Source organism: Pelodiscus sinensis, chromosome 2 (genome assembly GCF_049634645.1).
Source record: "Pelodiscus sinensis isolate JC-2024 chromosome 2, ASM4963464v1, whole genome shotgun sequence".
Classification (NCBI taxonomy): Eukaryota; Metazoa; Chordata; order Testudines; family Trionychidae; genus Pelodiscus; species Pelodiscus sinensis.
Genome location: NC_134712.1, coordinates 217,299,124 through 217,324,075, shown reverse-complemented (window position 1 = coordinate 217,324,075; position 24,952 = coordinate 217,299,124). Strand labels below are relative to the sequence as shown.

General features: G+C 45.2%; 2 protein-coding genes across 3 annotated transcripts; one reads left to right on the top strand and one right to left on the bottom strand.

Annotated features, from left to right (window-relative positions):
• Positions 1-13: 13 nt before the first annotated feature.
• On the bottom strand, positions 14-3,083 carry RPP38 (ribonuclease P/MRP subunit p38). Its single transcript, XM_075922444.1, has 3 exons — positions 2,904-3,083; positions 2,523-2,604; positions 14-1,103 (listed from the first exon to the last, which is right to left on the bottom strand). The coding sequence occupies exon 3, from the start codon at positions 1,068-1,070 to the stop codon at positions 222-224; it is 849 nt and encodes a 282-aa protein (XP_075778559.1). The 5' UTR covers positions 1,071-1,103; positions 2,523-2,604; positions 2,904-3,083; the 3' UTR covers positions 14-221.
• A 279-nt stretch (positions 3,084-3,362) lies between these two features.
• Positions 3,363-22,874, top strand: ACBD7 (acyl-CoA binding domain containing 7). 2 transcript variants are annotated; one of them, XM_025182825.2, is made up of 4 exons: positions 3,363-3,648; positions 22,195-22,312; positions 22,435-22,497; positions 22,587-22,874. In XM_025182825.2, the coding sequence occupies exons 1-4, from the start codon at positions 3,616-3,618 to the stop codon at positions 22,658-22,660; spliced, it is 288 nt and encodes a 95-aa protein (XP_025038610.1). In that variant the 5' UTR covers positions 3,363-3,615; the 3' UTR covers positions 22,661-22,874. The 2 variants fall into 2 exon arrangements, with proteins under 2 accessions (XP_025038610.1, XP_006119543.1); XM_006119481.4 differs by lacking the exon at positions 3,363-3,648 and adding an exon at positions 10,948-11,097.
• The last annotated feature ends 2,078 nt before the right edge of the window (positions 22,875-24,952 follow it).

Below are 24,952 nucleotides of genomic sequence, written 5' to 3'. Positions count from 1 at the left end.
TAACACTTATGCACAATTTTAAAGGTTGTATGCTTTAATGTCAGAACAAAAATTTCATAAGAGAATGTAACATATTAGTAGAGTTCATCTTCTATTGGTCAAATGGCTTTACATCTGAAGTCATGACATTTAAAAGTATTATAACTTAGTTACATGGGGCAGTTTCCAATACTGCATACAAGTTACTTTACTCCCACTGTAAAGACCAGTACCGAAGTAAGTTATTTTGAAGCAGCTTTTTTATTTTTGGGGGGTTTCCGTATCTTGTTTGGATTTGGAACCAGCTTTTTAATTCTGAGAGCTTGTAAAGTTACATTTGAAGAATCCAACTTACTGCTTTCAGTATGCTTATACTTATGGCTTTGGGAGAACTCCTGCACTGATGTCTCCATAAGATTTGCATCTTCAATTTCCAAAGGATCAGTATATGCCTCTGCCATAAGCTGCTCACTTCTATGGTGAATCCAGGGCACATCCAAGCTAGGTATCCGTGGAATTATAGCTTCTACTTCTTCAGAAAAAGTGACAGAATTCTTTTTAAAACCTAGTGCTAGAACAGATGTTAAGCCAAGAATAGGTGCTATGCTTTCACTAAGACGTGGAACCTGGCCAGCTGGGACTGCTCGACTTGCACTGAGCTGAATAAGGTGCATGGTGATCAGAGTAGGTTTTGCAGATTTACACACCAGCATCAGAAGTAGTTCATTTTTTTCCAAAGATCTAGTAACCTCATTGATTCCAATAGCAAGCTGTTTCCTGATGTTTAAGTCAGTCCATCCTTGTTCTTGTTGAATATGGTCCGTTTCCTTCTCCTTCGGAAGTTCACTACAACTAGCATCACATTTTTCTTTAATTTTCCTTTTTGCAATAGAACGCTTTTTCCTTCTTGGAGTCTCAATCTTTTTAAATCCAATGTGCTTAATCCTTTCTACCAACGTCTGGAGTATAAAGTACATATCATCTCCTTCTAGAGTATTCCACCTGATATCATATGGATTATTTAAAGATGTTTTTACCGTAATTTTCTTTGCTTTACGGACAGATCCACCCCCAGTGTGAACTACAGACATGTTGATGCTTTCCTTTGCATTTTGACACTTTAGCTATGAACAAGAGAAAAGAGGAAACCACTAGTTAATATTTTAAAGATACCCAAATTGAACAATCTATAAAAAGTGCCTCCCTTGGGCATCCAATAGTCAAACTCTTTCTATTGCAATAGGTTTGCACTTCTCGGTATCTTTCCTAAACTTAAAGGGATTTATTCTCAGTCTCTCATCAGCTCAGTACCAGTTTGTTAGTTTTAAACTTGACAAGCACATTCAGAATCACCAAATGAAATTAATAGGCAGCAGCTTTAAATAAAAGTATTTTTTCACACAACATAGTCAACCTATGCCAGAGCTCCTTGCCAGAGAATACTGTGAAGACCAAATTAATAATGGGGTTTAATAAAGGAGTTAGACAAGTTCATGGAGAACAGGTCAGTCAATATTAGCCAAGATGGTCAGGTATGTAACTCCACGCTTTAAGTGTCCTTAGCCTCTGACTGCCAGAAGAGATGAGTGGATGACAGGAGATGATTGCTTGTTCTCACCATTGTCACTGTGGTTGTGTCTACACAGCAACGTTATTTCGAAATAACATAGTCCATATCTACGCAGCAAGCAGTTATTTTGATATAACTTCTTACTCCAACTCCTGTAACCCTCATTTTACAAGGATTAAGGAAAGTTGGAGGAAGAGTGTTCTAACTTGGACTTACTGCTATGTAGACAGCGCCAAAAGCCCAAATAAGCTATTTCGACTTAAGCTACACAATTGACATAGCTCAAGTTGTATAGCTTATTTCAGCTCTGCTGTGTAGACGTACCCTATCAAAAGGCAAGATACTGGACTAGCTGTATCAGCAGACTGACCCAATGTGGTTTTCATGTAGTATTAGAGTTCAGTAATTACTTGGTAACATAGTACCTGCTTCATTCATTAATGAAAAAGCAACAGGTTAAGACTTGTGCAAAAAATGATACACCAAACCATACAGAGGCTGCTAGAGGTTCTATAGATTAAAAAACTAGATGTCAAAGTAAAATGTTGAAGTTATAGGAGACACACTTAATATTTACTATTGCACATCTACGTTACGGAAACTTTATAAAGAGAACAATCTGAATTATACTAGTTCAACTGTGGCAAACTATTTTATATCCTTTATTTTGATTATAAGTTATCTGTGTTCCCCCTTTTATGATGTAATTCACACTAGCGAGTGTTCTTGTTTATTGGCATTTAAAAGATACAAATTGGCCACTGTCAGCAGACAGGATACTGGGTTGGATGGCCGTTGCACTGAAGGTTATTCCCTAGATAAGGAGATGGAAAAAATGAAGGTAGGCTGACTGGCTGAGTAGCCCCGTGCTCTAGGTTAAGAAGGGAAAGAGTAGTCACAGACGAGCGGTACATCTCTGGATTAATCTGGCTGAGACAGACCCTGACAGATCATCTATAGCTTTTATATTTACCTCATGCTAGTAGGTTTAGTTCTTCGAACGGAGCTGTTCTGGTCAATAGCAGAAGCGCTGTGGACAGCTCAGCACCTCAACCCTAAGACAGAGCGGGAAACTGCGATGATTATGGGCAAAATAGCAACATTTCGCCCGGTTTACCCGCTCCTCGTGGCCGAATGTTTACAGCCTCCCGCTTCGCTAGTCAGAGACTGAGAAATTCCAAAGCCCGCTTCCGGTGACAGACGCGCAGCAGGAGCCCGAGCCCCCTCCCCGCCTGAGCCGGAACCTCCCAGCCCCCAGGGACCGCCGGGCCCTGTTCACCCTGAGCCAGAACTAAACCCCACCCCCTCCTGCCGGGCCCTAACCCAGCTCCCAGCCCCCGCCTCGCTCTCACACCTCAGCCGCGGCCTGATCGACGCTCCTACAGCCCCGCCCAGCACAACGCCACGAGACTGGCCTCCCGCGGCGCGCCCGGCAACTGAGAGACTCGCAGGCCGCGCCCGCGTGAGCTGCCAGGGGCCGCTGCTGCGCTGCGTGAGCCGGAGCCCGCGCCGGCCCCGCCCCCTGCAGAACAGCTCCTCCTCCTCCCCGAACCCCAGCCCGGCCCCGCCCCCTGCAGAACAGCTCCTCCTCCTCCTCCCCGAGCCCCAGCCCGGCCCCGCCCCCTGCAGAACTGCTCCTCCTCCTCCCCGAGCCCCAGCCCGGCCCCGCCCCCTGCAGAACAGCTCCTCCTCCTCCTCCTCCCCGAGCCCCAGCCCGGCCCCGCCCCCTGCAGAACAGCTCCTCCTCCTCCTCCCCGAGCCCCAGCCCGGCCCCGCCCCCTGCAGAACTGCTCCTCCTCCCCCCAGCGCCGGAAACCGGCCTGGCCCCCCTTTGCCGAGCTACTCCTCTTCCGCATGCGCGGGAACACAGCCCAGCCTCGCCCCCTACCGACCTGCCGCGGACCCAGCCGGCCAACCGCAGCTCAGCTCCCTCCGCCCGCTGACTGAGTCCAGACCCGGTTCTGCCCGCGCTCCCGCACACGCCAGCCAGACGCGGACCCGTCCGCCCTCGTGCAGCGCCGCCTCGTCCCCAGCTTGTACGTGGGGAGGGACCCAGTGCCCCGAGTATGGGCACGCACCCCCCAGCTTACGCTAGCCAGGTCTGTTTCCCCAGCACCTGGCTAAAGTTACAGTCACTGGTGCCTCTTATTCAGCCCTTTGGGCAGTTGCATTGGGACAGCACCTTCCCTTCCTTAAGGCACGGGTGGGAACCCCTTTTGGGCCGGGGGCCACTAGCCCACAAAACAATCAGTGGGGGGGGGGGGGGCGCCTCACACACGTGAGAAGAGGGGAGAAGCTCTCACTGTGACCCCTGACTGAGTAGGAGAAACAGAGGCGTAGCGAGGGTATTAAGCGCCCTGATGCAAAAGCAAAATGTGTGCCCCTGTCCCCACATGACAGGGCCCTCGCATCTGGTGCGGGGGGGGGGGGAGGAAGGGGCTGGGAGGGGTGGAGAGGAGCTTGTACTGTGTCTTCCCCCCCCTTCCAGTTTGAGGGGGCGCTATCCCACTGTTGAAGTGGGAGGACGGTCAGGCTGGGGGTGCAGAGGCAAGGAGGAGGCTTCAGCAGGCGGTGGTGGATGGAGGAGGAGCAGGGAGCAGAGTTATGATAAGGGGAAAAGAAAGGCAGTTACCCTCCCCACACACCTCCTTTGCTATGTCAGTGAATGTAAAAGATTAATTTACCTGTTAAAATAACACTCAGAAAAAACTTTTAAATAAATCTAACACACAACACGAGAATCACCCTCACTTTCTTGAAGCAATAAGTAGCCTAAGGCTGTGGATACACTGCAAGCAAGGCTTTCAGTCTGCCATGAGGACTTTTTCCTTCAGGCTGCTGAGATTCTATCCTTAAGTAAAGGAGAGAGGTCTCTCTGAGCTGCTCTTCCTATTTCACACAAGCCATTCAACTGAAGCCATAGATATCAAGATTTAAGGCCAGTCTTGCCTTTGGCAAACTGCCTTGCCAGCTATTCACAATCACCGTGTCCAAACATGTAGACGACTTTTAGTTGAAAAAGCCATGTTTAATCCCAAGTCTCTGCTATGACTGGGAGATGTGGGTGACCTATAGAAAACACCAGCATTTTATTTGGAAAATCCACAACAAAACGTGGGAGGATTGATCAACTCAGTAATGCCAACTCCTTTAGAATTGAGGCTCTGATTATCTAGCGCCAGCTGAGGTAGAGCAGGTACTGCGTGCACATGTCTGATATATTTTTACCAATACTGCTACCTTCCCAACTTGTCAAAAGAGAAAGGAAATGGAGGCCAAAAGGGATGGTTTAGAGCAGTGTTTCTCAACCTTTTTTTAATAAAGTATCCCTTTTAAAAAATGTATAAGTACCCCCAGGACCTACAGTTTTCTCACACACAAATTTTTTTCTACAATTACAAGATATTTGTTTAAACAACTTCATAATATCCCCATCACTCCTTACAAGGTACATTGCCCATGGAGATCAATAGGGCTGGGCTATTTTATATGTAAAGGTACTGAGAAATGTATATGTCAATACCAAAATGGCAATATGCATATTATATAAATAATATTGAATAGTAATTACCAAATTAGACTACTTCCCAACGTGCTTACAAAAGGCCTAATACAATTTACATTTTAATCTAGGATTGAGCCCAAAACAATTTGTTGATATGACCCAAAAAGATCCAGATAACATTGTCACCCTTCAAACATATAAGGGACCAGTCAGGAAAAGCCCTACTGCCTGGTAGAGGTGATCTTTGAAGAAAATTGGAGAGACTTTGAATATACTGTTTCTAACAGCAGCAATTTCTCTCACTGAATGTGGGGTCTTCAGCACCGATTTCACTTTATGTGTCAGAAGAATACAGAAATGCATTGTCACAGCTAACTCCATTCAGGTCAAAGCAACATGCATCCCAAAGACAGAAGAACAAATCTCTTGAAGCTAGAAGTGAAAACATCTTACCTCTTCACAGAGCTCACAAAGGATCTTGTTCACCCAGAGACACAAGTCATGATAACTCTCTCTGGAGAGACAAAACATCCTGCCTCTTGGTGGACTTACCAAATGTTTTCATGTGGCATCTTACCATGCTGTTTAAATCAACTGCTTAGATGAGGAAGACTCACAAAGAGTCTGTCCATCATCCACTCTGGAGCAATATGGTGATTTACCACCATGGTAACAGTCCTGATCTCTCTGTGGGGTCTTGTGGAGCAGCAGGGAGCCTGCAGTGGTCTCTCTGGAGGGAGAGGCCAGGGGTGCCTCTATTCCAGTGGTTCTCAAGCTTTTTGGCCTGTGGACCACATGACTCAATGTAAACCTTTCCGCAGATGGCCAGTTACTAATGGAAACCCACCTTTAATTACACAATTATGACCAAGCCATTTTGCTAGTGCTGCAGCTGGAGAGAATGGTTTAATTTAAATTATTAAAAAGATTAAATGTTAACTTTCTCATGTTATTTTATCAAACTTCATTTTAAATAAAGTAAAACCCCAAAACCATCCCCACAATCCAAGGGAGTGCAGCACCAGTTCCCAGAAGCCCCTTAAAGCCCCGCTGAGCTGCCCTTCTGTTCCCTATGCCTTCCCCCATCCACCTCATCCCAGTTGAGCCCTGCACTGGCTCCCTGCATGCCTCCCCCACAGCACAGTTGAGCCCGGCTTCTTTTCACCTCCCCCCAAGCCCTGCAGAACTGCTGAGCCCAATGATTTCCTGCCCCTCCCTCCCATTGAGTCTAGCCCCGGTTCCCAGCACCTCCCTCCTCCTGCAGCCAAACTGAGTTCTGAGCTCTGCACCGTGTGCCTTCCCCCCTGCAGCCCAGTCCAGCACCCCGCACTTCTTCACTCTGCAACCCAGCTGAGCTCCGTTTCCCTGCATCTCCCCCCAAACAGTGCAGACATGCTGAGCCCAGTGCTAATTCCCTGCCCCTCCGTCCTTCCCCTTGAGTCCAGTGCCGGGTTCCCAGCACCTCCCTCCTCCTGCAGCTCAGGTGAGCCTAGCGCCCCACACCTCCCCCCGTAGCCCAGCCCAGGCCCCCTTAGCGTGGCGCCCAGGGGCAACTGCCCCCCCTTCTCCCTCGCTACGCGTCTGAGGAGAAAGGCACTCTCCACATTCCCCTCATACACCAGAGCCTATAGGGCACAGACCAGTCAATTTTGTGTGCTCCAGCCTCCAGGGTGGCAGCAGGGAAGCTGTAGCACCAGCGCAGGGCACCTCAATGCTGGGAGAGGGGGCTGAGCCTCAGGCTGGATCTATGCAAGCTGAGGGCTGCATCTGGCCACTGGGCCTGAGTTTCCCCTCCCCTGTTGTAAGCTCGTAAACTATTTCTGCAGACTCAGATCCACAATAAGGATGTTAAGGACTAGTTGACTATCCGATAAGCAAATGCTTATCGAATAGTCAAGTCAACTAGTCAGTCCCCCCCCCCCCCCCCCCCACACACACACACACACTTACTAGAGTTGTCAGGATTCCGGTTTTGACCCGGACAGTCCAGTATTTTCGATTCCTGTCTGGTAAAAAAAATTCAGAAAATACAGGACATCTGAAATGTCTGGTATTTTCTTATTTTTTTCCCAGCCAGGAGGTAAAAATACTGGACACTTGGAAAACCTACAACACACTCGGCAACTGGGCCCCCCAGTGGGCCCCAGCCTCCCCAGGACCCCCTGGTTCTGCAGGGAAGCTGCATTCTGGCTCCATCAAGAAAACAAAATGGCCACCAGCAAAAAAGCCTAAAGAACTGAAGCCAGGGGGAAGCAGTGCCTTCCCTGGGTCTTAGTGCGCAACCGCTCCACTCTTGCTATCAAAATTCTGACTCTGCACATACTTAAAGCTGTTTTAATGCTGTTTTTTTTTTATTATTTTTTTTTGCTTAACTCTCACAGTCCTTTTTTTTCTCAACAACTTTGGTCTCCCCCTCTTTTTTTCCCCTCAACAGAATTTTTTCCCTGGTGTTTTTTTGGGGGACGGGATCAGTATTTTGTATTAAACCAGCTGGCAACCCTACACCTTGCTGCTTCGCTCAGATATCTTCACCCCTCTCACTCCCTCCGGCATCCCACCTCCCATACAGATCCTGCACCCATATCCTTATCCCACTTACTGGCAGCCTTGTCCCACACACTGAATCCCTGATTTTTGTCCACACCCCAGACCCTATGGGGTCCACAAAATCCATTAACTCCGGAACCCTTGAAAAGTAAATCTGGCCCATGGGAAGCCCTGAACCTCAGTCCTCCCTGTCCCTCCCCCTCATCCTGTGGGGCTGGTGCGCCAGAGAGGTAAGGTATCTCAATTGGGCGCCACATCAGTGAGGGTTGGTGGTTTGGGGAGGAGTTTTTTTGCTTCTCAGTTGTGTGGTTCCCCAACTGATTTTTCTGTGGGTCAGTGGCCCCTGAACCAAAAAATGTTCTCCACCTGTGCCATAAATAAATAAAACATTGAAACCTTTTGTGTTTGACATCAAATTAATATTTTATTTTATTTAAAGTAGGCTTTTAATAAATTTAAAAAGCAGAGGTGCAGCGTCTGGGACTGGGTGCGAGCCGAGAATGAGGTGATTCCTGACTTGCACCTGGTTCCCCTACCCTTCTGCCTCCTCTGCCCCCTATGAAGACGGTGCTTTTAAGCCCGCTGCTCCCAGCACCAGCTCCTGCTCTGCCCCCTTACTGCCTCTGATGGGGGGGAGGAGTGATTAGTGGGGGGAAGTGACTAGTTGAGGGATTACTTGACTATCCAATAAGCTTTTGCTTATTGAACAGTCAACTAGTCTCATCCCTACACCAAATGAAATTAATAGATAGCAGGTTTAAAACAAAAGGAAGCATGTTTTCATACAAAGCAGAGTCAATCTATGGAGATCCTTGCCAGAGAATGTTTTGAGGACCAGGACTTTAACAGGGTTCAAAAAAGAACTAAATAAATTAATGGAGAATAGGTCCATCAGTGGCTGTTAGCCAGGATGGGCAAGAATGGTGTTCCCTAGCCTGTTTGTTAGAGGCTGGAATGGGTGAGAGGGAGGAATCATTTGATGATTACCTGCTCTGTTCATTCCCTTTGGGGCATCTGGCATTGGCCACTGTCAGAGGACAGGACACCAGTCTGCCCCAGTATATTTATTCAGTGGCTGGTTCCAACTGGCTCTGCCTGATAAGCTTCACAGTGCCCCACACAGACTCTTTGAGGCTTTATCAACGTTAATTTAGTACTTGAGATGTCTTGGGCTGTCACATGGACCCATAGGGTCTCCCTGGAACATCAGCACGATTACAGTCAAGAGGTTGCAAGTCCACTTGCTGAGTGTTCCATGTTTTGAGACTCTGTAGTCTCTAACTGCTGTGATTATGCTTTTTGAGACCCTCCTGAGCAAAATATCAGACTCCATGCTTCTTTTCTCCCGCCTTTCTGCAACCCATGCAACAACCACAAGGTAGCTACTTGGGACACCATTGCTATTTGTGAGCATTATATTCCATCAGAGAGAGACACAACATCATTTTCATGAAATGGTGGCAACTCCCCACTTTCCCACTTTGTTTTGCCTTATTTATCTCTTTTAATATTTCGGATTATCAATCTTGTACAGTGTTCTCCCTCCACAATCTTCATTCTGGACTAGGTGACTTCTGTTGCTTGGCAAATTCTAAATGCTTTGTCAAGGTTTAATTCTGGGCCTTCCATTAGTCTTGCTCTTTGTATTTTGTTTCAAATTCCATTTGTAATCTGGTCTTTTATTAAAGACTCTTAACCTCCTCAAAATGTCAAGTTTGGCTCTTCAGCCTCAGATAAGTCTTTTGTCTTTAATTTCACCCCTTTTTTGTGTGCCCTACTGTTGATTAACATTTTGATCAGGGTATGGCTACATTACAAAGCTTTTAGTGACAAGGCTGTGTCGATAAGTGCAAGTGTAAACATAGACTCAGATTGTAACTGTGGGAGTATATTGTGAATCATGTAGTACATAATTTGTATATGGCCAGCCAGAGTGAGATAATTATCTCTTTCCCTTTACCTACTAAGAGTATGTGAATCAACTTTTGGCGACTTGTCTTAACTCACAGATGTAAGGAGCATTATACTTAGCATATATGCATAACTCTTTGCATATTTTCTCTGTACAAACATCTCTCAATGCTTATGATGACCTGTGTGACATTTGGGACCTTACATGACATTATTTGGCAGACAAATATTCAGATATTAGGCCCAGGGGATCGCTGTAACACAGGAGTGAGCAAAGGGCCCTCTATGGGCCAGATTTGGCCCACCAAGCTGGTGGATCTGGCCCGTGGCCGGGCTGCTGCTGCTTCTCCCCTATTCCAAGGCCAATCAGGGAGTGGGGGCAGGGGAGCATGCGAAGTCTCCTCGTCCCTGCAAGAGCGCACAGCGGCTAGAGACACACTGACCGGCTGTTTTAAAACAGCCGGTGTTTTATCTTTAGGTGCCACAAAACTTTGGCAGGGGCAGGGAAAGCTTTGTGCACTCCCCACCCCCAGGCCAATCAAGGCCTGGGGGCAGAGAGCGCACAAAGTCTCTCATGTCCTGTCAGGGGCATGCAGCAGCTAGAGAGACATGCCATGTGTTTTAAAACAACCAGCGCTTCTCTCTAGCCGCTGCGTGCTCTTTCAGGGGTGAGGAGATTTCACGCGCCCTCACCCCCCTTATTGGCCTGGGGGCAGGCGGTATGCATAAGGTCTTTCTCCTGCTAGGAGTCTAGAGGGAACCGCCAGCTATTTTAAAACAGCTGGCATTTCTCTTTAGGGATGTGGAAGGGAGGGGGAAGACTTCTCATGCTCCTCTACCCCAGGCCAATCAGAGTTGGGGGGAAGCACAAGAAGTCTCCTGGTCTCACCCCTTCCACCCAAGGCCCCTCCTCTTCTGGGGTGGCCCCCCCTTTTAAAAATGATTGTCCACTCTTGCTGTAAAACTTATATACCCCTGTTCTTTTTTGCCAGTTGGTAACAAGATGTCCTTGGGCCACCTGAAGGATAGCAGCAAACACGGAGCTTTTAATACAAATTAGATTCACAACAGGCAGCAAGGCAAAAGTGTTGGTTTCATAGAATAAGTTGTTAAATGCTGCAGTGTCCTTTTTCCTGTAGCCTATAATCCATCACACATTCTGAGGAGGAATTTCAGAAAGGATACTGCTTTGGGCTTTGTTTCCAAAGAGTTGTAATAACAGGAGAAAAAAAATATTACTATTGTCCTGTCCAGGCATCCTTGTTCAAGTGCATTCTATAGAAAAATGAGTGATTAGCAGCTGCTGTCTGCATTCAGCTCCTTCTGTAACCAATCTGCTTTAGCTTGGCTATTCAGACAGTCTCTGCTCAGACACAGAAGCCAGGGGCCTGCTGAGGGAGAAGTGCAGCTGATGTCATTGCAGTCCTGGTCCAATGAGGTAAGTGAAGTGCAGCCTCTTTTGTGTGGCCTTGGACTATAACTGGAGCTGCAAGGAAGCATTGGGAGGGCTGAGCACATAAGTGCTGCATCTCTGCTTTGGGAGATATTCATTGCTGCTGCTATCATCATCGTCATGACTCTCCAGGTAAAAGGGGAGTCTGTTGCTAGGTGTAGTAAAAGGAAGCTCAGTGCAAGGAACAAGGGATAAAGATAAGAATGTACTGTAACATCCTTAGGCAGGACCAGCCCTGGCAACACAATGTTTTGAGAGAGCAAGGCTTATCATAATATGAGCTCTCTCTCAGTACAGTGAATCATTTTTTTAGTGTATGATGCTTAGTTGGTGCATACATTTTCAGAGGGAGCAAAAGTTTGCCTCTTTGAAGTCTTGGATAAGTACCTGCTTTGAGGGATGGCATTTTTATTAGGCATATGTATTATTTTGCTTTGTATGTGGTTGTAGCTGTACTATTATTGGGTCCCTTCCTTTGGGAGGATGCATGCATTTTTTTTTTTACTGTTGGATTAATTAATGAGTTAATTTAGATTGATATAAAAAGAGCACCTTTCCTGGGATCTAGATTATTGGTGCATACATTTTTGAGGCCATGAGGGAACAGCTAATGTATGTTGTAGTTGTGGTGCATCATTATTTTCTAGGGAGCTTGTGTTTTGAAGATGGTGCATTTTGATGGCATCCAACTGTGTATGGACTGCTAGAGAGAAACTATTTGCCTCCTCTCCGTATTGAGTTTGAAACATTGCCCCTGCTGCTGGTTTTGAGCTCTATATGCTTGCAGCAAGGTGGATATAGAACTTTCCCTCTTATATCACAAACAACTTAGCCAGTCTTCTCCACTATAGTCACATTAAAGCTTGTTTTTAATTTTCTCTCCCCCCCCCTCCTTATAAGATATGCAAGTCTGTTCCATTGCTCTGCTCTCTGAGGGCTTGGTGCCTGTTTTGTGCAGGGAAGTGCAGAGTGCTACTGAGTGATATTGGAGGGGAGGGGAGGGGAGGGGAGGGGAAGGTGATGGCAATGCCAGCTCTCTTAATTCCTGAGTAACTCAGATGTTGGGAGTGTATTGCCAGTAACTGTATCTTCCCCAGAGAGAGGGTTAACCTCTTCTATAGCTTGATCTCCAGAGAGGCATAAGTTGCTATGCAACTATAATTTAACAGCAGAAGTTAGCCTATGTCACTTTGCATACAAAATTCAGACAATCCTCAAAGGGGTAAGGAACAGAACAGCCAAATCCCAGCTCTTTCTCCAATTTTAATTCAAAGTTTTTTAAATGTCCAGTGGGCTCTTAAATTTGTTTTATCTGCTTTTTTTTTTTTAATTTCACTGTTGAATGTGCAAAGTTGGAGTATCTTTTGTTGTTGACTTTTGTCAGCTTTGAGATTTAAAAACAGCAACCAATCTGAATTAAATTAGTTGTGGAAAAATACTGCACATTTGCAACCTGATAAACCACCTTCACAAAAACACCTCTCAGAATCAAGTTGGAGAGGAGTAACAAGAGACTGAGGGGACATAATAGCAAAAAAATCGGTTTTGCAAAGCATTGAAACGTGACACGAGGAGAATAACTGAGCATGCATAGGCCAGAAATAAATGGGAACTTATTTTCATTTGTTATATGGTGGCTGCATCGCTATTTTTTTTTTACATTGGTCATTTAATATAAATGTGAATGTTCCTAACAGCATAGACACAAATGTGCATTTGCATGCATTCAAGACTGTTTTTAAGAATCTTGAAAAAATTTCCATTACATAGGCTTACAATGTGCAGAGAACCCACCTGAGCATATTCAATTTACTCTGTACTAGCAGGTGGTTGGCAGTGTAGCCTAAATGATAGCCCAATGCACTGGAATGCTCGCAATCTGGGTTTTGTTCTTGCTACTGCCTTGTAACTAACCTTGGTATGTCAGTTCACTCTTCTGTGCCTACTTCCCCATCTGAAGAATAATTACCTCCTGGGTAAAGAGTGATGAGCAGTTGGGATGCAAAAACTAGGTATTATAGAACTAGATGTGTTACGTTATCTGACTTGTTTGATCATTTGATGAATGTTCTAATTGCTCCAACAGAAGAATGAAGAATAATGTGGGGTTTTTTTTAAAGAAAAGAAATAAAAGCTCCAAAGTTATCAAGAAAAAGATTAGTTGTCAAATACAGAAATATTATGAACTACTTCTGTGAGCAATATAATATAAACAATGATTATGGCTAATAATTAGTACACTCTTTTCTACCATAGATTTTTTCCCATTACTAACATTTAGGGTAGATGAATATTGGACAGGACCATCAATACAAACAAAAGGGTTTATATTATACTTGAAGGTTTTTTTTCTCACACCCATTTTTTTTCCTACCAAGGGAGACTATCGAACATGTCACTTCTGGATAAATAAAATATGACTTGTATTTTATCAGTGTGCCAAATTTTAAAGTAAAGTGTTTGGTCTCATGGCACTAAGAACAAGCAGTTGTGGCATATGAGTAGCTTGCACATTAACCTAGCTACTGGTCCCAAGGGCGAGTTCTCTTACAATCTGTGCTGTAAGCTTTTTGAAGTTCTGCCAGCTGGTTTAGGAAATTGCACTGTCTAAGCACTCAGAAAGGAAAAAAAAAAGTTCAATTATGCTTTGTTGTACCATTCCTTGCCTCTAATTACTTATTGAAGCTGCTGATCAGCAGATTATTCAAAAAAAAAGCACCAAATCACTGGCTTTTCCCCATTGCAAATGATGTGAAGCATCTGGGCCACCATTAAAAAAAAAATTAATACTATCCTCGTCCCTGGCAAAATTCCAGTGTCTTAACAAAGGATGAATTTGTTCTATGGTGATGATGATTAAAATCTGGTCAGCCAGTATAAGATTTTTTTGAAGTCCTAGCATTTGTTCAGCAGTATTAGAATCTAAAGATTTTTTTTGTCCCTTTGTTGCTTAAATTAATTATAGATTATTATCTGAATAAATCTCACTTCAACAATGGTTACTTGTTTCATTTTAATGTGGTCTGATAAGACAGCTCCTGGAAAGGATATAGATGAAATAACTTTTGCATGATGTGGCAAATACTGTAGCCATTTTTCCAGCGGTGAAAAAAACTTAACATTTCGTACAGATACTGCCCTATTGCAACCCAGGTCCCTGCCAGCCCTTTAAATAGCTTCCCTGCTGGCTTTTGCTGCAGCTCAGCTGGCTCTTGCTGGAGCTCTGCACCAGGATGCTCCTGCTTACTTCCACCTCTGTCTTTGTCCTGATGAAATAGGTTAAATGGCCTTAAAATACTTTTAAGATTTGTATCAGTGATTAGTACATGTACCACAGTGGCATCACAGAATTAAAGTTTACACAGTGATTTGATGTATAACGTGTTAGTATTTAGTTTAAATAAGATGAGAAAATGCTCCCAGTTGCACTTTGATGCTTGCTTTCTAAAGCATCTTCTAAAACATGTCAATGCTACCACTGCTCCCCACCCTGTTGCAGATGATAGATACTACATCAGTCATTGTTGTGGTACTTGCCCTTGTAAATAACAGGCAAATTCAGTAAGAGTCAGTCAGTCATATACTGGATTAAAGAATTTTGAGGCCCTGTGCACTATGGAAATTGAGGTCCCCTTCCACATCCTCCCCATTACAACAGAGGGGCAAATGGGTCAAATCTAAGCAGCAGCACAACTCTGTGCACCAGGTCGCAACATCACTCTCTCAAATGTGCGCTGGTCACCTATCATAAAGGACGGGTGGCAGGGCCAAATTTGAGCGGTACTATAATCCCATGTAGCAGGTTCCAATTGTGCCCACTCAGATCAAGGAGTTAGGGGCCTCTTTAAAATGGGAGCCCTGTGCCAACTGCACCAAGTGCACATTTTGTTAATCTGGACCTGCATGCTGGGACTTTCATGTAATTCATTAGTTTCCTAGTTAAATTAAACTGATTTTTTTTTTTTTTAAAGAAAAGTCCCTCAGCTCTTTTAGGTGCTATCCAGACATATAGGGAGATGCAGGTCTTGTTCCTAAGATCCTAGTGCTCTAAAAAAATCTGTATAGTCAAACTTCAGTCAAACCTTCTCTTTCCGTTAGTGAAAATACTATGCAATGGCTTTTAAACTGCAAACTCACCTGCCACATACAGAGCAAAGAGTTTTCTTCCTTCACCTTTCAATTACAGGCTCTCGCCATTATGTAGGTAACCTCTACATTCAAGCTAAATGCACTGTTGAGCCACCATCCATTATCCAAGATGGACGCCTCCCTGTAACCTGTTCACCATTACAGTATGGGCCATATTTCTTCCTTCCAGCTACAGATCATAGATTAAATTCATGCTAATATACAGTATACTACTTAGTGGCTCCATACCTTCACGGTATGCTTCATATACCTTCCTAGTACAGCCCTGGAATAAGAACATAACATAAGAATGGCCATACTGGGTCAGACCAAAGGTCCATCTAGCCTTTTTGTGTGCCTCGACGCAATAAACAGGATAGTGTTAGTAGTGGGTGATTCGATCATTAGAAACATAGATAGCTGGGTTTGTGATGACCAGGAGAACCATATGGTGACTTGCCTGCCTGGTGCGAAGGTTGCAGATCTCTCGAGGCATCTATATAGACTTATGTGTAGTGCTGGGGAGAAGCCGGTGGTCATGGTACATGTAGGTACCAGTGACGTAGGGAAGGGTAGGCGAGATGTCCTGGAGGCCAAATTTAGGCTGCTAGGAAGGAAACTGAAATTCGGGACTTCTATGGTGGCATTTTCAGAAATGCTTCCTGTTCCATGCGCAGGGCCAGGTAGGCAGGCAGAACTTCAGAGTCTCAATGTGTTGATGAGACGATGGTGTAGGGAGGAGGGTTTAAATTTATTAGGAACTGGGGACAGTTTTGGGAGAGGGAGAGCCTATACGGGAAGGATGGGCACCACCTAAACCAAGGTGGATCCAGACTGCAGGCACTAAACATTAAAAAGGTCATAGAGCAGTTTTTAAATTAAGATGGGGGAAAGCCAATTGGTGCGGAGGAGCATGTGGGCCGGACGGAGACTTCTCTAGGTTTGGTTTTGTTTTGTTGTTGGAAGGGGCAGGGCCATAACACTTTCGTACTTCCCTGCCCTTAGACCCTAATTGGTCTGGGAGTGGGGGAGCTTGCAAAGTCCTTCCCTCCGCCCCTCCCCCTGAGAGAACCACAAACTGCTTTGAACAGCTGGCAGTTCCCTCTAGGTACCTGTGCCTTTGGAAGTGGGAAGAGACTTTGCGTGCTCCCCCCAGCTGCCCCCAGGTCAATCAGGGCCTGGGGACGTGGAGCATGTGAAGTCTCTCACTCCCTGCCCCTGCCCTACAAGGGAGCACTGCGCTTAGAGTCAATTGCCAGCTGAGCAGCAGCTGGTGGTTGACTTTAAGTGCTAAGCCCCTTACAGGGTAGAAGGAGACTTTCCACGCTTCCCCCTGCCCCCAGCCCTGATTGGCTTGGGGGTAGGCGGGAGCAGCAAGGCCTCCGTGGGCCAGATCAACTCACTTGGTGGGCTGCATCCGGCCCATGGATGCCCTTTTGTCCACCCAGCTATAGTCCTTTGACATTCATAATGCTTCCATGTGTTCAAATCCCATTTGCCCCACAGGGAGCGGTTACATGCAGTCCTGGCCCACAATAATACATAACATTTGCATTTAGTACGCTGGACTCCAAAGACTTAATTCAATTAGGATTTTCAAATTCTCTGTGTCCCATTAACACACTTCAAAATTGAAAGCAAATGAGTGACAGCTGGTTTCTAGTTAATCCTTAACATTGTATTTGGGACAGAATGAAATCCATTACACATAACAACTGTAGTTATATCCATAATAGAAACATTTTGCAATCCTACCCATAGTGGGTGTTTCCTGTATTTGTTACCATGCAGCTGAGCCTGCAGTATGTTGGTGGGGAGTGCTTTATAGTCTGCTGATTTAATGAGTCCGTCCTAAGCTTCTTATTGAACAAAATGATAACTTTCTGCACCACAGAGATTCATTTCCTTTTCTAATACCAAGGAAGATACCAGCTGGAGGGTGGTTTCTCTGGAGTTGAGTGACAAGGGGAGGGATCACATGAGGATTACCTGTTGTGATCCCTCCCTCTGGGGCATCTGGGGCACTGTTGGCAGACAGGATACTGGGCTAGATGGACCTTTGGTCTGACCCATAAGACCGTTCTTATGTTCTTACTGCATTTTAAAGGGACGTAGCCCGTGTTATGGAGGAGACCAGATTAGATGATCATAAAGGTTCTTCTGTCCTTAAAATATATGAACTGCAATGTAAAGAGACACTCATTGTGAGATTATCTTTCATTACTATCCAGTAGAATTAAACTCTGTTATTGTGTAACCCACACACTTATTCGGGTTCACTGTCCCATACAGTGGCAGCTAGACCACAGCAACAGATAAGAACAAGAGACCTCTACAGCATGGGCTGAGAGAGAGTTATCTTTTAGCACAATGGGTAGCGGCTCCTATGCTAAGCTTTAGAGGTCCCAGGTTCAAATATCCCCCTTCCCCCAGTGGTGGTTACAGGTTAAATAGCATGTCTTTAAAACATTACTTTGAAAAACTTGTAAGGGCCTAAGAACAGCACAAACAAATAAGCTTCCTCCTTTTCTGCGCATTCATGTGCCTGCTATCTCTTCTGTTTCAACTTTGCTGCTGTGGGCATATTACAGATTTATGTAGTGGCATGTGATTATTTTCTGTTTTATTATATCACTTTCCTAAAGATTACTAGCATTGTTTGCTTTTTTGGCTGCTGTTGCACATTGAGTGGATGATTTCTGGGAACTATCGAAGATGACTCTAAGAGCTCTGGCTTGCACGGTAACAGCTAATTAGACCCCACATCATTTTGTATATATCTGAGATCAAGGCCCTCACATAGTGCGAGAGGGAGGGAAGTATACACTTTACCAGGCTCAGAGGCCTTGAGGAGGGAGGTCCAGCCAAGGCTTCACATTATTGGTTTGGGGGGGAGCGGGGGGGAGACAGCATGTTACAAGTTTGCTGGGCTTGAAAAAATTATGGTTGGGTCCTAGCTGGTATTATTTTTTCCTATGTACATTACTTTTCATTTAACAACACTGAGTTTCATCTGCCATTTTGTTCTCCAGTCACCCAAGTTTTGTGAGCCCTTTCCAACTCTTTGCAGTCAACTGTGGATTTAACTGTCTTGAGTAATTGAGGATCATTTGAAAAATTTACCACCTCACTGTTTTCCCTTAAGTATGAACAGTGTCAGAACAAGCATGGCTCAATTAATATTTTTGAGCACTTGAATAATGAGGGTTGATGTTATTGATGAATAATGCTGGTCTATATGGTGGTTCAACAGATTCTATGTATATACTTTCTTATCTTTTTAGGAATGTTATGGTAGAATCTTAAACCAATACTAAGGCCTTGAGGGTTAGCTGTCAAAACACTTTTTCATGGAGACTTGTGTCTAAATTTACACAAATCAAATTCAGTGTCCCAACTTGGCCCCTACTAGTGTGCCACCATAACTTCAGATCAGAATTTTGCATAACTTCACATCACGAGGTTAAAAACCTCATTGCTGACAGCTCCTGCCTGTCTGACCCAGTCAAAATGAAGATTGTTTCCAGTTTCTGGCCACCTTCTTAAAAATCCAATTGGCATGAGCCAGCCCAATCAGCATTTCTAGCTAGTAGACTTCCTGGGCTTGGCCTCCCAAATGTGTTTTTTTTCTTCTAGCCAAAACAAGTGTAAACACCTCCAAAATAATAAAATGTATCATGCTACCCAGGGTACATTAGTATTTGAGTGCAACTGAGCTCTGAGACTCTCCCACCTCACAAGGTGCTAGAGCCCAGTCTCCAACCAGAGCCCAAATATGTACACTGGAATTAAACAGCCTCTTGGCACAAGCCCCATAAGCTGAGTCAGCTGGCACAGGCCAGCAGTGGGTTTTTAACTGCAGTGTAAATATACCCTAAGTTTGTCTCACCCAGATTCCTCAAAACAGTCTCCTAGGTATCAGCTCTCCACCCTCTTGGCATCCATCCATCCATAAATCCATTTCCAGAAAAAAAAAAAACACCCTAAATAATCACCACTTCCTGAAGGAGAAAGAACTTGCTAACTGGAAAGGGGCCAGGGCTCTCTGGATAAACACTGCAATGCAGCTACCTAACTGTCCTTTCATACTTGTACATGAAGTTACTGCCTGACTGTGCAAGCATCAGCTGATGCATCGTTAAGTTGATGAGTGCTCAGTTTTGTGATCCCATGATGGGTCCTTTGAAAGGAAAGAATGGGACAAGAATGCAGCCTCTCATTAATTCTTTTTTATTTCCCTCTCCCTCCTTTTTAGACACCGTAATCTGTTCCTTTTACTCCTTGTTCTGCAGTCCCCACATGAACACTTATGTCGGTGACAAACCACAAAACATCAGATGTTGCTCCTAAGTTTATTTCTGGGGCCTGTTCCAGCCAGTGTAGTCACTCTCTCATGGCGTTTTAAGGGTTAAGACACAGATATATATATATATATATATATACACACACACACACACACACATGGTAGGCTGTGTTCTAAGTATGGGGGGCTGATTTCTGTCATTGGGAAGGAAGCCTTCACCTGCGTAATGAGCATTGCCAACCAGGCTAGCTAGGGCAGCACACCATCTTCAACCTGGTGGCTGCATTCTGCTTGGGTGGAGCGAAAAGGCAATTCCACAATCCATGGAAGACAAATTGACAGCTAAAGGAATAATGCGTGACTTTACTGAATACATAGCATATTATTGCACAAACGCGTCGGGAATATATTTCTGTTTACAAATACCGAACATATGTATAACATACACTCTCTAGTGTTTCTACAGTCATTCTTACAAATGTGGCACATTTTTGGATGGCTCTTACAAAAAAGGCATGCAATAATTTTGCATAGTTATAGGAAACGTTGTATACCCTTGTTTTACAAATGCTTGAAACTAGCAGATTATGTATTGTGTTATCTGGATGTTTGCACTAACGCGGTGTGATGGACTGGAGGTTCTGAGGTCACAGAACACATGTAGGTGGTCATGGACAGGCAAAGAGGAGAGAATTCTGCAGCTGACAGGGACCAGTAACATGGGGACAGATTGCAGCTAGCTCAGCGTGGTTAAGGTTAAAAGAGACTTTCAAACCCAAATCACCACATTATGTCTATATAATGGGTACAGGGCGTCCTTGCTATAAGTCCAAGATACGTTCCAAAAAACATGGACTTATAGAGGAACAACTTCAATCAGGGAATAAGTCCCGTGTCTGACTTCCATTTAAGCAAATTGGGGGGAGTGTTTTGCACGACTTATAGTGGGGAATGGGAGGACTTATAATGCATCAGTTCCTACAATGACTTTAGTGTGGAATGGATGTATACGAGGGAAACTTATAGCAGGGACCCCTTGTACAGGCAGTCCCCGACTTACGCAGATCCGACTTACGTCGGATCCGCACTTACGAACGGGGCTTTCTTGCCCCGGAGGTTGAGGTGGCGGATTGCTACCTGCGAGCTCCGGGGCGAGAAAGCCCCGTTCGTAAGCTGCTCTGGTGCCCCTTGTCTGCTGGAGACCGTCTCCAGCAGACCAGGGGCACTGGGCGGGTTCCCGCGCTTCTGAGGCTTTGCCAGAGCAAAGCCTCAGAAGCGCGGGAACCCGCCGCGGCTGCGGCTTCAGTCCCGGTGCCTGTGGTCTGCTGGGGACAGTCTGCTGGAGACCGTCTCCAGCAGACCAGGGGCACCGGGCGGGTTCCCGCGCTTCTGAGGCTTTGCCAGAGCAAAGCCTCAGAAGCGCAGGGAACCGCCGCTGCTGCGGCTTCAGTCCCGGTGCCTGTGGTCTGCTAGGGACCGTCCCCAGCAGACCACAGGCACCCGGACTGAAGCCGCAGCCGCGGCAGGGTCCCGCGCCTCTGAGACTTTGCCAGAGCAAAGCCTCAGAGGCGCGGCACCCCGCTGCCGCTGCGGCTCTGCTCCCTGTGTCCCTGGTCTGCTGGGGGGGGGGGGGGGCGCGGCTAGTGTGCCCCCCCCCCAGCAGACCAGGCTTTTGTTTTGGACCCTGGGGCAGAGCAGCTGGGGCGCTGCCGATTGGTCCTGCAGCGCCGCCCTGGGCACTACTGGACCAACCCAGCAGCACCCCAGCTGCTCTGCCCCAGGTCCTGATTCAGCAGCGGCTGAATCAGGGTGCCTGGGGCAGAGCAGATGGGGTGCTGCTGGGTTAGTCCAGTAGCTCCAAGGAGCGGGGCTACTGGAGCAACCCAGCAGCACCCCAGTTGCTCTGCCCCAGGCGTCCCCAAGTCAGCTTCTGCTGAAACTGACCAGCGCTGACTACAGGAAGCCCGAGGCAGAGTTGCTCTGCCCTGGGCTTCCTGGAATCAGCTGCTGATCAGTTTCAGCAGCAGCTGACTTGGGGGACGCCTGGGGTTCTTAAGTTGATTCTGTATGTAAGTCAGAACTGGCGGTCAGTTTCAGCAGCGGCTGAATCTGGACGCCAGTTCCGACTTACATACAGATTCAACTTAAGAACAAACCTACAGTCCCTATCTTGTACGTAACCCAGGGACTGCCTGTACTATATGCGTCCTTGCATTTCTGGCATGTAAGAGAGATGCATCAGTTCAGATTAACTTTTGCATTAAACCCCCATATACAGTTTCATCATCACTGCCATACACCCACACACATTGCACCGACATGAGAGAACTGAAAACAGAGGGAGTATAGTCAGCATCTTTTCAATGGGCACTACAGTTCCAGGAACTACTTCTGGGCTGTAGTTTATCTGCATCCCTGCCCTCAACTCAGACTGGCTGTGAACAACCTACAGTTCATGGAATTTTTATAAGCATCTTGCATAATCATACCTATGACATTTCATTACACCAATCATGATATATATGGTTCCAATTATTTAGCTGGAAAAAATATGTATTCTCTTTTGGGAGAAAGTGTTTTGCTTCTTTTAACAATGTCGATTTATCAGCCAAGCTGGTCAAATTTCTGGCCAACTATAATTTGATTAGGAAAGTATCGGGAAAGATTTACCTTTAAATATCACTGATAGGGAAGTAGTTAGGTTTTATAGCATCCTCATAGATTCACTAATTTAAACAGATAAGAGTTAAAATATCTAACTCTCTTCATTGTTTGATTCTCCCACCCCCCCTTTTTAGGCTGATTTCGACAGTGCTGCAGAAGATGTAAAAAAATTAAAAACGAGGCCAAGTGATGATGAACTGAAAGAACTATATGGACTCTACAAACAGTCTACAATTGGAGATATTGATACTGGTACTTTGTGTGTGCACATGCATGCCCCTTACACGTACATTTAATTATGTAAATGTAATGAGACTAGATAATCTGTAGGTGAAATGGTATAATAACCACAAATGTATGCCCTTTTTTGGCAGAGTGTCCAGGAATGCTAGATTTGAAAGCCAAAGCCAAATGGGAAGCTTGGAACCTTAAAAAAGGTCTTTTTACTATAAAGTTTACACTAATTTTAATTAACTTTATTGAATACCAAATAAGGAACGGTAATGACCACTGCTTTCCTTTGCAGGTTTGTCAAAGGAGGATGCTATGACTGCCTATATTTCTAAAGCAAGAGAGATGATAGAAAAATATGGGATCTAGGAAACTCCACAATAATACTCATTAATAATTCAATAACTCTTCAGTAGCTAATGAACTAACTCTTTTGAGGAAAAAATGCAATACTAACAATTTCATGTTTAATTAGACACGAAGAATTATTTACCTATACAGGAGTATTTACACATGCACTGTACTTAAGACACTAAATTGTACTTATTTTAAATAAATTGTTACCTACAAGATTTATTTGGGATTTTAAATAGTGTCGTCTCTTTCTTATTTTTGAGGCAGTAGAAAGATCACATTCCTCCTCCTGTCCAGCCGAACTCAATTCAGAAGACAAAACTACTTATCCCTTCCTGTGTCCCAAAGACGTAATAGGCTACAGGGGGATTTTAAAAGAGAGGAGAAAAAAGAGTAAGTTTTAAGATAGAAGGTTCAGATTAAAGAGGTTTTAAATAATTCAGATTTAAGGAAACATTACTTACTTCCTGGCTTTAGTGGTGGATAAAAATACGTGCACAAATATCTCTGCCTTCTGTTATAGTCACAAAAATACTGGTTTAGAAAACCCACAATTTGAAATTGAAGTATCAGAGGGGCAGCTGTATTAGCCTGCAAGGGTATGTCTACACAGCGGTGCTATTTCAGGATAACGATTCGGGATTCTGCACATCTTAACAGCACGCCCATTATTTCAAAATAACAGGCTTTTTATTCCGGCTTCCTGTAAAACTTGTTGCACAAGGATTAAGGAAGATACCAGAATAGAGATTTATTTTGAAATTAGTACTGTGTAGACTTCAAATTGCATAGCTTATTTCGAGGTATGCTCTACTATGTAGACATACCCCCACTGAATAAACTTAAACAACAAATAGTCTCTAAGGTGCTGCAAGAGTATTGTGCAGAGGACAAATAAATAGCAGAGAAAGAGAGGGGATGCCTGAAAAAAAGCAGCAGAATGTCTCTTGCACAAGAGGGGGGATTTTGCGCAAAAAGGAGACTTGTAGACAGTTTTTTGCGCAAAAGCCCCTTGCTCAAAAATGACTGCTCATTAAGTATGCAAATGAGGCATAGCGATATTCATCGCTTTGCCTCATTTGCACATTCTCTTGTGCAAGAGGAGGCAGTTTAGACGTAACCATAGAATGCGTTCAGAGTACTTTACGTATCTGGTGTTTGGCTTTTTATGTCATTAGGGTGTGATATATCACCCCTATAGTTGGCAACTTAAACCAACCTATCCTGGAAAATGACACCTCTCACAGGCCTTAGGGGACAAGCCAATCCTCACCTACAGACAGCCCCCTAACCCAAAACACATTCCTTCCTGCAACCATGCACCACATCTTGAACACACTCACCCAGGAACCCACCCCTACAGTCAACTCCGGTACCAACTCTGTCTGCACATCTATACAAGTGACATCACAGGATCTAACCACATAAGCTACCACATCAAAGACTCATAACTGTGCTGTCTGCCATCACGTGCCAGCAATGCCCCTCGGCCATGTGTATTGGTCAAACTGGACAGTCTCTGTATTACAAAGTATTAATCAACCCAAATCAGATATTCAAAATGGTAACACACAGAAATCTGTTGGAACATTTTACCTTGCCTGGACACACATTAAAGCAGTGGTCTCCAACCTTTTTAAGCATGAGATCACTTTTTTAATTTAAGTGCAATTCAAGATCTACCTCAAACTCAAATATCCTTGTCCTGCCTCCTTCCCGCTGGCCCCACCGCTGCTCGCTCACGCCATCCCTCCCTCACTTTCATCAGGCAGGGATGCAGGCTCTAGTCTTGGATTAAGGGATTTGGAGTGTAAGAGGAGCTCTGAGCTGAGCATGGGACAGACAGGGTGCCAGAGGGGGCTCTAGGGGCAGGCTCTGGTAGGGTGTTAGGATGCAGGAGTGCTTGGGGCTTGGGCAGGGACCTGGGGTGCAAGAGGGGTTTCATAACTGGGGTAGGGTTTCAGGATGTGGGCTCTGACTGGGCACTACTTACCTAAGGTGGCTACTGGATGATGGTGCAGTGAGGCTATGTGATAGCACGTTGGGGTTTCCCCTCTCCTGCACCCCCGTAGTGGCATAAACCGACTCCACCAGCTAGTAGGATTGAGGGAGTTTATTGCTTCTCCAAGATACAGCACGGATGCAATCTGGTTACAGGAACTGGAGCTATGAGGCTTCAGGGCCCCCCCCCCTTGAGATGGGGGGTAGCTGGGCCCTACAATCCCAGCCCCTCTCCCTAGCCCTTTTTCCCCCTGCTTCCCAGACAGAAACTGACTCTCCTAAAGCCCTGCCCCCCAGACAGGGTTT

Coding starts and splice junctions, on each gene's coding strand:
- RPP38 (XM_075922444.1), bottom strand. CDS start 1,070: ATGTCTGTAGTTCACACTGGGGGTGGATCTGTCCGTAAAGCAAAGAAA.
- ACBD7 (XM_025182825.2), top strand. CDS start 3,616: ATGGGCACGCACCCCCCAGCTTACGCTAGCCAG. Junction 3,649..22,194: donor CCCCAGCTTACGCTAGCCAG/GTCTGTTTCCCC, acceptor CCCCCTTTTTAG/GCTGATTTCGACAGTGCTGC. Junction 22,498..22,586: donor AGCTTGGAACCTTAAAAAAG/GTCTTTTTACTA, acceptor TTTCCTTTGCAG/GTTTGTCAAAGGAGGATGCT.